General features: G+C 39.0%; 1 protein-coding gene across 2 annotated transcripts in view; it reads left to right on the top strand.

Moving 5' to 3' along the window:
- Positions 1-12,924, top strand: part of CNTNAP5 (contactin associated protein family member 5) — a 267,969-nt gene that overhangs the window by 223,787 nt on the left and 31,258 nt on the right. For both annotated transcript variants that reach the window (XM_064718412.1, XM_064718411.1), the window contains exons 19-20: positions 3,596-3,835; positions 5,150-5,374. In XM_064718412.1, coding sequence (XP_064574482.1) covers positions 3,596-3,835; positions 5,150-5,374 — 465 coding nt within the window. The remainder of the gene's footprint in view (positions 1-3,595; positions 3,836-5,149; positions 5,375-12,924) is intronic.

Genomic DNA, 12,924 nt, shown 5'->3' with positions numbered 1-12,924 from the left:
CAGAGAGAGCTTTAACCCATCTGAAAAATAAATGTATAAACACCACTGTAAAAAGGAAAGAAGCAGAAGCACATAATATTGCTCCCTACTCCCCCTATAATCCACAACATATTTGTCTCTGCAGTATTCTGCATACTGACAGTGATTAAGGGGTTTCCAGCCTTAATGACTGTGTGTGGCAGGCTTTTGAGATAGCTCTGTGTGTCTGTGAAGTGGAAGAGAAAAATGACTTTGCATTGCCACTACACTCAAACAAGCTTGGGTTTTAGTGCAGTTAGAAAGGAGTTCAAAAACCATTTCTCACTTTCTTTTAGTGGATCTTGGGTACTGACTGCTTCCAGCTGCATTATAATCTTATCAGAACATGGATATCCTTGCACCTGGCCAAATTTCTTTTGTAAATTTGGAAAAAAAGTGTAGTAGAAGAAGCAAACCTCAAACAAATATGCAGGCTAAGTAACATCAGCTGCACCAAACTGTCCAGTAACAAGCCAATTCAGCCAATTACTTGCTCAGAAGGGGCAGGCAAAAACCATTTCTTTCAACACTTAGTATGTTTTACATGGTTTTGTATGGTGCAGCTCTCCCTGTGGTCCTGGAGTAGTTTTGTCATTGTAGTGTGGTCTGAGATGAAGCCCTGTCTTACCTACTGGTGAAGGCATGAGCAGAAGAGTCCATCATGGGATGGGAAAGACTGTTCTCCCAGACCACTTTGAGGATAGGTTTGAATTCAGATTGGTAACATCAGAGAAGCAAAATGAAAGTCCTGAGAAATTAATCTGATGTACAAAGCTTTAGTCAGAACTTTCTGTGGTATTTGTTAGGTACATTTAGGAAATTAGCAAAGTTAAGTGTTTGTGTTCCTGGTTTTGTCTTGGGAGAAAGTGAGCAAGGGATGAGTCCTTGGGTGAATCTCCTCTCTCTGTTGCCAAAGGCAACATAACCCAGAGAAAGTCAACATCTGAGAAACTTTCTCTGGAGACAGAGAGGAGGAATGATAGGGAAAAAAGGAGTTTATTTACTGCTGATGGTTTTAAAACCATTTGTAGACACCTTGGAATATTTTGGAGGCCAAGAGGAGGAATTAAAGCCTAACTCTTTGTGTATCCTGTATGCTCTGTATGTATTTCAGCTTGAGACCAAAAAGTGTGACTTCAAGGTCTTCTGAGGAGCACCATAGCAAGTTCTCCTGATTATGATTCCTATACTTCTCTGCCCTTTCCTTTTCTTTGTATCAGTTACACAAATGCTCCTAATACTTATTTTCAGCCTCCCTAATCCACCTTCCACTAACAAAAAGTCCTTTGTTTTTTTAAAACAAATCCTCAACTCATTGCTGGAATGTTAATTATTTAGTCAATTGTGTCACCAAGCTATGCTGTGAGTGCTCAGTTGAGAGCTTCTTGTCCCCTCCTCTCAGACTCTCCCTTCTTTTCCCAAGGGCTCCTCACAAAAAATCAGCTGCATAAACACCTTGCTGAAAACAGCTTGGCTCACTTGGCTGTCACCTCTACTGTGAAAAATACACCCTTAACCTTGGTGGTTTTGGTCCTTAGGCTTATCCTAAAATATGTTTTCCTGAATAAAACATTTAGGTCTCATCCATTAAAGTCTCTATCCATCAGGCTCCGGTTAGAGTTGGAAGAATTTACAAAGCCTAATTTAGGGAAGAGTTTTGTGTGTTTGTTTTCAGTTTTTTCTTTGTTTTGCAGGAATGTATATGAAGATTAAGCCTAGTCAATTGAAGAAAATTGTCCAAAATAAGTAATAGTTTTGCTTAATCAATGCTGCGTGAGTCTAGGTTCATATAGCTGGTCTGTGTGAAGCTCTATATTCTCCAGAAAATATAAGATGAGAAGAGTGAGAAATTTTACATGGCTTTCCAGAGGGCTTTAGAGAGCAATAAGAATATGAGTAGTGCAATAAACATGACATTCATAGCAATAGTTTTAACTCATTTTTGCTGTGTTACAGCTGGGATTGGTGTGTGTACTGAGAAGAGGCAAGGAAACTGTCATTCATCCTTGTAATATTTGTGGTGGCCTCCAATGCAAAAGAAAACAGAGTAACCAGTAGCCTTAAAGGGAGAAATTCCATTTCTACTTACATAAACTTTACTAAAATATCTGTATGGTATGTTTTGGTTTGGGTCAAAATCTCCAAACAACAGGACTGTGTGTGCAGTGCAGCAAATGCAGAAAGCCTGATTCTTGTCCGCAGAGGGCATTTAAAATAAGTGAGCTAACATTTGGTCACCTGAAAACAACAGCTGGCTAAAGAGGAACTTGAAAATATTTGTTTCTCTGAGAAAGGCATCATAAAATGTGTGTGAAGAGACGTGTCTCATGCATACTATCTAAAGTTCAATTACTTTAATTCACATCCAGTGAATTTCTGCTATTAGTGTTCGAGAAAGAAAAGTATGACAGAATGGTGCAGTAGAACACGAGATCTTTTCAGACTGTTACTGCATTCTCTTTAGTTTGCAGAAGTCTTGTTTTAATTAATTTATAGAATAAAAACAAATGCTCTTCTACTGGGGCTTATCAAGTGATGCAATCTCTTGTCATACATTATGAAAAAGAACCAATTTCTACAGAAGAATAATAACTTCTTTCATACTACTTTTTGCAGGAGAATCACCAATAAAGCTAGCTTTTAAGAATCTGCAAATGCTGATAACTCCTGAACCAGAATTAGATTTCCTAGCAGCAATCAAAACTGCAGTATCTTCAAAAGCGCAAAACATTGGCAACTGCCAAAAAAAAGGTGTATGATAAGAAAAATGGTCATATTTTCATAGAGAACTTCAACAATCATCATTATTATCATTCTCAGAGATTGCCTCTTATGAAGAAGTGCCTTCACTGTAACACTGTTAGCAGTTTCATTTGACAGATATGATGCTGGTTAGCTTGTAGAGACTGACCTGCCCTCTTGCATACAGCTCTGGTCTCCAGGAAGAAATGCAATTATGTCTAAGCATTGTACTAAATAACACATCTGTGAGCTGAACTCATGTTTCAGGCCTGCAAAAACCATTGGCATGCAACACATCAGGCTGGGCAGTCATGCATAAATTCAGACTCCAGGATTTCCCTCCAGCCAGCAGGCCTGGTGCTGAGCATGACTCATCCCTGCTATCTGGGCTCATCAGCATGTGTAACCCTCCTGCTGGTGGGATTTGGGTGTTGTTTGTACTAAGGCAGCAAATAGCAAAAAACAACAAAAACCCCAACATTTTCAGTCTGGTTTTCTCATCTGTTTGGTGTTATGCAGACATAAGATAAAGAAGCTAATCTTTCTCCTAAATGAATTTGTGGTTTCAATGCCAGACATGGCAGTAGATAAGCCAAAAAGAGAAGAATGACAAAAAAGGAAGTGTCATATACAGCTTTCTTGTTCTTCCATAAAAATAGAGAGACACCTTTAGTTTCCAGGGCAGTTCATCTGTCTTTTACCATTGTATGCACTGATACATAGTATTTTTTAAAGATTTGTGGATTCGTATTTGTACTTCAGGATAGGATTGAACTTCATGGCTTTGATTACTGTTCAGACCCAGTAAATGAGTGCATTTTTCTCTCTTTCTCAGGGGGAACAGCTTCCAGACAGAAGGGCTTTTTGGGATGTATTCGATCTCTGCATTTAAATGGACAGAAACTTGACCTTGAGGAGAGAGCTAAAATGACGCCTGGTGTAAGACCTGGATGTCCAGGACATTGCAGCAGTTATGGGAACCTGTGCCACAACGGAGGAAGATGTGTGGAAAAGTATAATGGTTACTTCTGTGACTGCACCAACTCGGCCTATGAGGGACCTTTCTGCAAGGAGGGTAGGCAGCGAGCTTTGATCCCAGTTATTTGTGCAATAACTCTGAATTACAGCACCATTTCACTCATGTCAGCTTGGTGTCCCCACATCTCAAGATATTCTATTATCAGTTGTTCCTTCAATGTTCTTAAATGTTTCTCTTAAGCAGAAGTCAACACCTCCTTTTGTTGACTTCTGTTTTGGCTTCAAAATTTAAATTGGCGTTAGTTGTACTAATAGTTTACCACTATATCCCACTATGATTCCTGTATTCCATTGCATGTAACAATCCCCAGACATTAGGAAGTAGGGCTGAAATGTTTTATAGCAGGTGTTTGACCATGTCTGAATGTTTAGGTTGCTTGTTTTTTAAACCTCATCTTCTTTTGTTCACCTTAACAAATCCTTGAGGTTTTTCTTCACAAAGTTTTAGAGCATTGATGTGACAAAAAAGAGGTAGTCTTTTTATGTTGGTTTTTTTTTTTTCCATTCCTGCGACAGCCCATCCAAACGTTAAGAAATTTTTAAAATAAGCATGAAGCATTCAGGAGAAAACTGATTTGCATGGTTCAGCCTTTGGTGAATGTGTCCTCACTGAACCTTTCTGGTGGCTTATAGGAGATGCTGTCAACACCACAAAAAAGCAGGGCAAATATGGAACATCTAATTTAGACAACATGTTTTTTGGAACTAACAAAACCACTACTCAGTAACAGCAAGGTGCAGGGTGAATTTTTAATTTCCATGGCTGTCCCCCACCTCATAAATGTAACAGGTTTGCTAAGTGGGCTGCATCATCTGCTGGTGTAAATTGGCTTAGTTGTTTAATGAAAACAGAAACATAAGTTCTAAGGATCTGAGGATGCACAGGTAGATGTTTCTTTTATCTGATGCTCCCAGAAACAGCTTCCCTTACTGGCTGCCTTTGGTCAAAGTGTTGCTTTCATAATTAATTTTTTTGAAAAGGAGATTGGAAAGAACAAATCTATTTTGGGTCAAGACAGAGAATATTGCCTTAAAGGTCACTGTCAGAAGATGGTGAACAAAGAATTTATTTGGCTGGCAGACATTTGGGCTCTTCCATATTGTGGAATTCTGATTCCAGCACTGAAATAGTTGAGTTTATGTCTCCATACACTGTTTCTCTCTGCGCCAGACAAACAATCTGCAAGGAAGGACACACTGTTACCCAAGTGAAGGAAGGGTGATGTCAGCTGAATCCAAGGGTGTTTTGCGGTGTTCTCATTCTGAGGCAGTTAGTTCTGGTCCATTCTTGCCTGGGAGATCTGAAACTGCAGTAGCTGAAATAATCCATTTGGCTTATATCTGCTTTCAGAGGTGTCTGCATTATTTGAAGCTGGCACTTCTGTTACCTATACTTTCCAAGAACCTTACCCTGTCACAAAGAATGCAAGCACCTCAAGCTCTGCCATTTATGTGGATGCTGTTGTGTCCAAGGAGAATATTGCGTTCAGCTTTCTTACAGCACACACTCCAAGCCTTCTGCTGTACGTCAACACCTACTTCCATGAATATTTGGCTGTGATTCTCTCCAAGAATGGTGAGTAGTCTTGATTTGCTACCCAAGGGAGGCCACTGCAACTCTGTGGAGTTTTGGGGTGGTTGGTTTGCTTATTGATTCATGGGGGTTTTTTTGTGGAGGAATAGTACAGAATTCTGCACAGATTTAAGTTCATTTCTGTGTCTTCAACTTTATCAACTTCATGGTGTTTAGTCTGTGAAATGGCCATCACTCTTGTTTATGTTCCTTTATTTGGCATTCAGTGCTACACTTGCCTATTAAGTCTTTGAGTAATCATGTTGTTGGGGCTTAAAATGTGCTTTGACTTCCATTTGGCAGGGTTTTACAATAGTATTTCCTTGCTATTTATTCCACAGTGAGATCCATTAGGCCACCAAGATAAGGGAATGAGAAATACCATGTACAAGAGCACTTGGTGCAGAAATACACTATAATTTTATCCTTTGCATTTTGTCTGGGGCCATGTATTGCTCCTCACTGGATTGTTTCAATGGAATAAAGCCATTTTGTCTAAATATTAAAGCCAGAATATGTAAGAGTTTTCTAGGTTAATTGACCAAAACATGAGGTGTAAACCGATTTCCTGTTTAAAGATACTTAATGTGGGTACTTTTTGAAAATGTGTAAAGATTTTAGGGGCATACACCTTTGTCTTCTCAGTAAAACTCAGGCTCCTGAGTCCTTGCAGTGCTTTCAGAAAACTCAATCCAGACAAACATCATCCTAGACAAATGGGAAAATATTAATTTTCCAAGAGTTGTCAGGCACTGGAGCACTGGAACTGATGAGTAAGCATATTTGTGAGTCAGTAGCCTGTGGCAGAACAATAGAAAGTTAATGTAATGTGGCTGAATATGTAGATTTGACTGAATGACCCAGACCACTCTGAAACCTTGGAAATTCCAAAAAAAGTAAGATTTCAAGTACTGTTAAATAAAAACCATAGAAGATTAAAAAAAAATGGTTTTATTCTCAACATAGAGTTTGCACTAGTTTCTCTCTTGTTCATGTCATGTGGCTAATATTAAAGCTGGCATGGGATAGTGGATTGGCACCCTAATCCCTGGGAGAGGCAACTGGAATAGAAACTGCCTGAACAGATCTACTCCAAGGGAAGCTTTGGCAGGGAGGTGGGGCTGCTGAGGTGACCCTAACCCTCTCCTGTCCAGTCCCGAATTTCCATCTCTAATTTGCTCCTGCAGACCAGTGTTTATGATTTTCAGATGTATGAATATTCTAGTGTAGCTCCAGGGTGATGGAGGTTAGCCCCTGCTGAGGTGAAACCTTGGAATCTGCTTCTCAGTTACACTCAGGTCTCTTGATGCCACTCAGGCAGTTGAAAAGTTAATCACAATGTAATATCCATTTAAATCACCTTTATTGCTGCCAGAGTAGTCTGAAATGACCTTAAAAACATGAGTCAATTGACTTCTATTGATGGAATACACTATAAACAGCCTATAATTGTAGAGCTCTAGGAGGGGGTCTCTAATGGTGCTTGGGGCTGGGACCAAGACATGAGGGTGTCCTGTAGCAGCTCAGCAGGAGCAGAGCTTGAGACAATGAAAATGACCTTTCATTTTGTCAGCTGCAAATGTCCCATCAGTTCCCTTTGACTTAGATGGAAAGAGGCACTCAGCACAATCAGGCAGCACAAACCATGGTGCTTTTCTCAGATCTGCACCTCTTTTTGTTAACTTCTAATATCATGGTAACAGTTGTTTAGAGGGCTGGTGAGACATCAGGCTCCAAAATTCTGGGCTATAATGTGTAGCACTATATGCAAATAATGATTAAGATAACTAGCTGACCTTTGTTAACTCCTGAAAATCTCCTTCAGGATTACTCAGTGCATGCTTCTGTGACATTTTTACAAGACAGTCATTGCGGTCATGTATATTCTCTGCCTTTTGTCCCAAATGGAATAATTCGTTAAATTTCATGTCCTTTTACTTTTTAGTCTTGTTGGAATTGAAATTATTCCAATGAAAATAGTGTTCAGATATGTTACTCTTTCTTCCTCCAAGAGGTTTATGCTTGCCATAAAGTTACTGGACTATGAATATCAATGTCCTTTGTAGCATTAAAAGTGAGTGTGATTCCTTCTCTCTTACTGGCTCACTTTCAAGGAATCTTGCTGAGTCTGACTGTGTATGGTAGGACATAAGCAGGTCCCTGCTGGATAACTGATTGGTTAAATAAAGGTTAGGCTCCTGGAGAAATGGGAATGGGCATTCTCACTTAGGAGGTGAGCAAGCTATGGAGTAATACTCCTTAACCATAATCACAAGTCCCTTTCCACTTGTCAAAAATATATGTAGGAACAGTCTGTGTATAATTTAATACTTCACCTTTTGTAACTCTTTTTGTAAGCTACTACTCATGTTTTTCTGTTATTCTCTTTCTATTATGCACAAAATAACTAGGCAAAGTATTAGTTAATAAAAGTGACTATGAGAAGAATGCTTTTTCTTCTTCTGACTTCTCACATTAAATATTAGACATTAAAGAAGTGAAACTATTTTCAAGGATTATTCATAATTAGAGTATAATAAAAGGGCTTATATGAAAGTGAACTTGTATAGGCAGCTATGGTCTAATTCAGTCAGGTGTGAAATGTTTCCTAAAACCTATTGATTTCAGTAAGTTTTTATATATATAAAACTTCTAGAAGCAGTTTCCACCTATCGAACATATTCCATAGCACATGTCCTAGAAGTTTACAGGTAAGGTTTCAGAAGCTGATTGTTTTAAAGATGACTTAGGGATTGTTTCCTCCATGAGTTAATACTGATGCCTTGAAATCATACGTGTGATTTGAAAATTGTATACATATAAAAGCATCTTCCTTACCTCCCCAGTCTTTCATGGATTTTAAAATTACAGCTACATATATATGTGTATATATTGTATATGGGTGGGTGTGCATATAAAGCTCATGTAGTCCCATTGGCCCCACATCCAAGCAATTAGCAGTACTGGCATGATTGGCATTTTTAATATCTCTTTCTGTAGAAATTTCAAATTATAGTGCCTGTTACTAAGCTACAGAAAATGGGTAAATATCTCTAATTAGTCTTCTCAGTGTGCCAATCCACAGAAATTATCCATATCATGAGAAGGTGCTACCAAGAAAAGAGTATTTTTTTCTTTCCCATGCTAGCTTGTCACTGTACATTTTTGCAGTTATATGATTTCACAAAGTAACCAGTACCTTTGAGATATTACCTTTGCCTTGCTCCCTAAAGGTAATAAATGATGGGAGAGAAAAGCGTTAAAAGAAAGTATCTTGAAATACACTTCATTTCTCCTTTCTTCATTTTCCCTACCACCCTGCAAATAATCAAATGCAATATGAATATGATGAAATATATTGTCTGGAAAATGTTTTAACAAGTCTTTGATTCTCAGTTTGGTTGTCTTTCTCCATGGAAACAATATGATGCCTTATCTAGAAAAAAAGAAGATAGCTGGCACCAAAGAAGAGAGATAGAGATAGAATCTCAAACTATGCTAGAATGATTGAAAAATTATCTGTATTTATTATCTAATCTCATAAGAAATTAAACAATTTGAGTCCTTTTTTTTTTTTTTCTTTTTCCACCTTTCCAGCATCTATTGCCATCACACTGAGCTGTGTTCTCCATTTCTTTTGGAAAGCAAGACTCTGATTTTGCATAGGAAAGATTAAAGACAAGGAAAAAGGCACAGTTAAAAACAGCAGTACAAATGAAAACATCTCAAGTAATTCTTAAGTCTCTGATATTCAGCAAACAGTAGCAGGACTTGTATCAGCTCCACTTCTCTGACCTAGAATGTATTGAAATCAGCTGATATTTGAAGTGAATAGGAAAAGAAATCACAATGTGTAACAGAGGTAAGCTGAGTTAACACTCTAAAAAAACACACTTTCTAGAAAAGAAACCAATATTGTCAGTGAGAAGCTACTGATTCATTTTTTCATATAAACTTCTAATCTCCTGTAATCTCTTCCTGTCTCTGAGTCAGAAACAGCTTTTCTAATGAAAGCATGTAAATTCTCCTTATTGTTTTTGCCTTCAAGTATGTTGAGCTGCATCTCCAACAAGCAAAGCTTTTCTCACTCAGTGGAAAAGAGATGCAAAAAATCCAGTTCAGTCTTTGAGGCAAGGAATCTTTTGATCCTGTTCCCACTGTACCCTCTGAAGTTTAATGGGTCAAAACTAAAATGGGAAATAGGACTTGGGTGGATTTCAGAGGGTGATTCTTCTGGTTCCTTTTCCTTACTTGCTTTCCTTCCTGTCTTGGTTTTGGGATATTAACTTCAGAAAGTTATTGCTTCAGAAGGACCCTCTCAACTACTCTATTGCTTGTGCAGTTGTCTTCTCTTTTGAGAGCACCTTGTGCCTTACAGACTTGCAGCAGGCATTGAACAACCTGCACACTTTGTGTGGCTGAAGTGGGAAATGGTGACATGGTTCAGGTATAGTTGCTTTTAACAGATCAGGAGCAGGAAAGAAAGTCCTGTTGGGAAGTGTGGGAGACAGCTTTGTGGAGGAGACGAGTAATGTGAGTGACTGAGAATTGTTCCCAGTCTAGCTCTGGTTCACAGCCGTTCTGTGGCAGATAGCATGTATGTCTTCTAAATATAATTGCAAGCAACTGTTGCAGTTGGTCCCTGAAATCTCATTTTATTTACTGGGTGAAGGACCAGAGACAGTTTGATCAGTGATGGTGAATATAAAGGAAATTTCCCCCAGTTGCCTTAAATGGGAAGCTGGTTTTGGTACCATGAGTAGGCAGGGTTGGGGTGGCAGGAGATCTATCAGCTTATTTATCTAAAGAGAGAGATTTCTGTTGTTAGAAATCCCTCTGGTCACTTAGATGTTTCCTTGTTGTAAGCAACTTCACGCAAAATAGGAGTGCTGATGAGAGTTTTCACTTCAAATCCAGTACTAAAAAGTCTTTGAGGAAAGAGGTTGGACTTGGCACCCAAACCCAATTCTGTCTTTTGTTTGTGTTGGCATATGGTGCTTTAAATTTCTAAGTGTGCAAAACTAACTTGAAAGAAGAAGCTGCCATAAAATTCAGCCAAGGACTCTGGCAGATCTCTATCTCTGCTTTCCAAGAGAAGAGAACTGAAAGATCTGTCTCATTAGCTGAATTCATGGACATGTTTGTACTCATCAAGATTATTTTGCCATACCGGAGGGCCAATAGATGTTCTGGCGACCCACAAGGGAAAACAAGAGAACTGTAATTAGATTACATAGAACAGGAAAGGCTGAACAGGCTGAATAATTGATCTGTGCTCTAGCTATATTCAGTCTGACTTTGAACATACTGCTATCTGGCATAAAACTCCAGACCATTGGCTGCAGATAATCATCTGGGAAGAAAAGCTGTGTTCCCATTGCTCATAGGAGGTAGTTATCTCCCAGGAGACTTGAGTTCCTAGTTCACAGTTTCCAGCTGATAAGTAATTTTTATTGTTGGATTTCCCTGGAAATGTCCTGAAAGGAATGAGAGGAAGGGCAGAAGGTCCTGTCTCATAGATGCTCCATATATTGTGTGTATGTATATGTGTATATATATATATATATATATATATGCTCTTCAGTATTTCTGAAAGAAGAGTATTTCAAAACCCCTTTTATTGAAAAATTTGGCCTAGAAAATTTATAGGTGTGGATTTTCAGGTACTTTTAATTTAAGATTATCTGTTTTGTGGACAGACTGAGCTGTGTACTAAGCTGTAGTCCAGCAGAACCATTGATTTAAATGCTGCCTTGGAGCAGTCTAGCTTTTTGTACACAACAAAAATAGAGAGAGCCCAATACTTGGAAGACTGAGTCTTGGTCCAAACAAATCTCCTCCTCTTTCTAGTATATGGTATCCCTATTAACATGTTAATTTTTCCATATAGTATCAGCATATCAGTTATCCTGTCTGCATCATGAAAAGGTGATTCCTTCCTTCTTGCCTTTCTTGGTGGAATTGGGTGTTTATGTCCTAGTTTATACAAGTGGGAGTGGCCTTCAGGAACTGCAGGGCAAAGGTCTGGAGCAAGGTGGATGTGCACTTGGTAAAAGAGGGTCAGATCTGGGAATGGGCATTAAGCAGACTGGGCACACATAAATCCGTGGGCCCTGGTGGGGTGCACCCACAAGTGCTGAGAGAACTGGAAGATGTCACTGCAACGCCACTCAAAATGAAGTGGGCACAAACCAAAACATGAGACTTTTAGCATGAGAGTGACTGAGTTTGGCACATCATGCCTAGAGAACTGTGCAGTCTCCATCCTTGGAGGTATTCAGAAACTATCTAGACATGGCCCTGGAGAGCTGACCTGATCATGAAGAGTCTTTTTAGTAGGACAGGGATGAACATCATGTCCTCCAGAGATCCCTTACAACCTTAGCCATTCCATGGTTTTGTGCAAAATCACAAAAATATGCATGTGAAGGTAGATTACTGGAAGTTAATATGTGTAAGCATATATTTTACTAGAGAAAAGTCATTACAATGCTACCATTATATGGTTCTTGCAAAGGGATTTTTACTAGGTAAATTATTAATTTTTCCTCTAATTTTTCCCTATAGATGACTAAAGAACATGAGTCAGTTCTTTGTATCCCAGTGGTTGCAGCTATAATCAGGAGGTCACTCACTAAAGGACCCAACATCTCCATTCACAGAGACTGGCATAGCCCATGAAATAGGCAATCCTTAGATCGACTTGCTGGTCAGAGGAGCAGAAAATTTCCCAGAGATTCCTGATCAGCCAGGCAGTTCCTCTAGAGCTCAACACAAACAGGCATCATTAACCTCAGAAAGCCATTAATCCACAAAGTTCTGTGCTGCCTGTCTTATGAGTTAAGAATGAAAAGGACATTTTAGAAGAAGCATATGATTACTTCTCAGTAGTTTTGTCTAAAAGATTATTGCTCGCTCTTCTGCTCAGGCATCATGCAGTGCTGAAATTGCTTCTTTTTTTCCTGTTCATACCATCTTTTTACTGTGTTCTCATTGCTGAACACAATGGCTATTTGTTAGGTCGGCATGACACGAGTCCTTGCTTGAACAGGCATCTGTACTGCCAAAATGAAAAGAAAAATGGTTAAAAGATATTAGGAAAAAAAGAAACTGTGAGCCAGAGTCACTGTGAGGGCAGGCTGGGATGACTTTCTCAGGGTATCACAACAGCAGGTCTGGGTTTTTTCCCAAGAGCTTTTCACACAGCATTAATGATGTTGCATAATTTGCAAAGCAAGGTTGAACTTTTGGAATAAAATTCACAGGATGATACTTTGTATTCCAATCACTGGTTAAATAATAAAAACTCTTCCTGCCATCCTGGCTGCTCTGCGAGTCTTAAGTAAAATGTACAGAGAGAGATGGAAGCCTGGCAAGATTTTTCTTAATACAAAGGTGAATAAACCTGAGAATTTTTGGATACCATCCCTGGAAGTGTACAGGACCACGTTGGATACGACTTGGAGCAACCTGGTCTAATGAAAGGTGTCCCTTCCCATGTCCCCCTCCATGGCCGGGAAATTGGAACTAGGTTATCTTTAGGGTCCTTTCCA

Source organism: Zonotrichia leucophrys, chromosome 7 (genome assembly GCF_028769735.1).
Source record: "Zonotrichia leucophrys gambelii isolate GWCS_2022_RI chromosome 7, RI_Zleu_2.0, whole genome shotgun sequence".
Lineage (NCBI taxonomy): Eukaryota > Metazoa > Chordata > Aves > Passeriformes > Passerellidae > Zonotrichia > Zonotrichia leucophrys.
The sequence above is the reverse complement of the archived record's forward strand: the minus strand, read 5'-3'. Positions and strand labels throughout refer to the sequence as shown.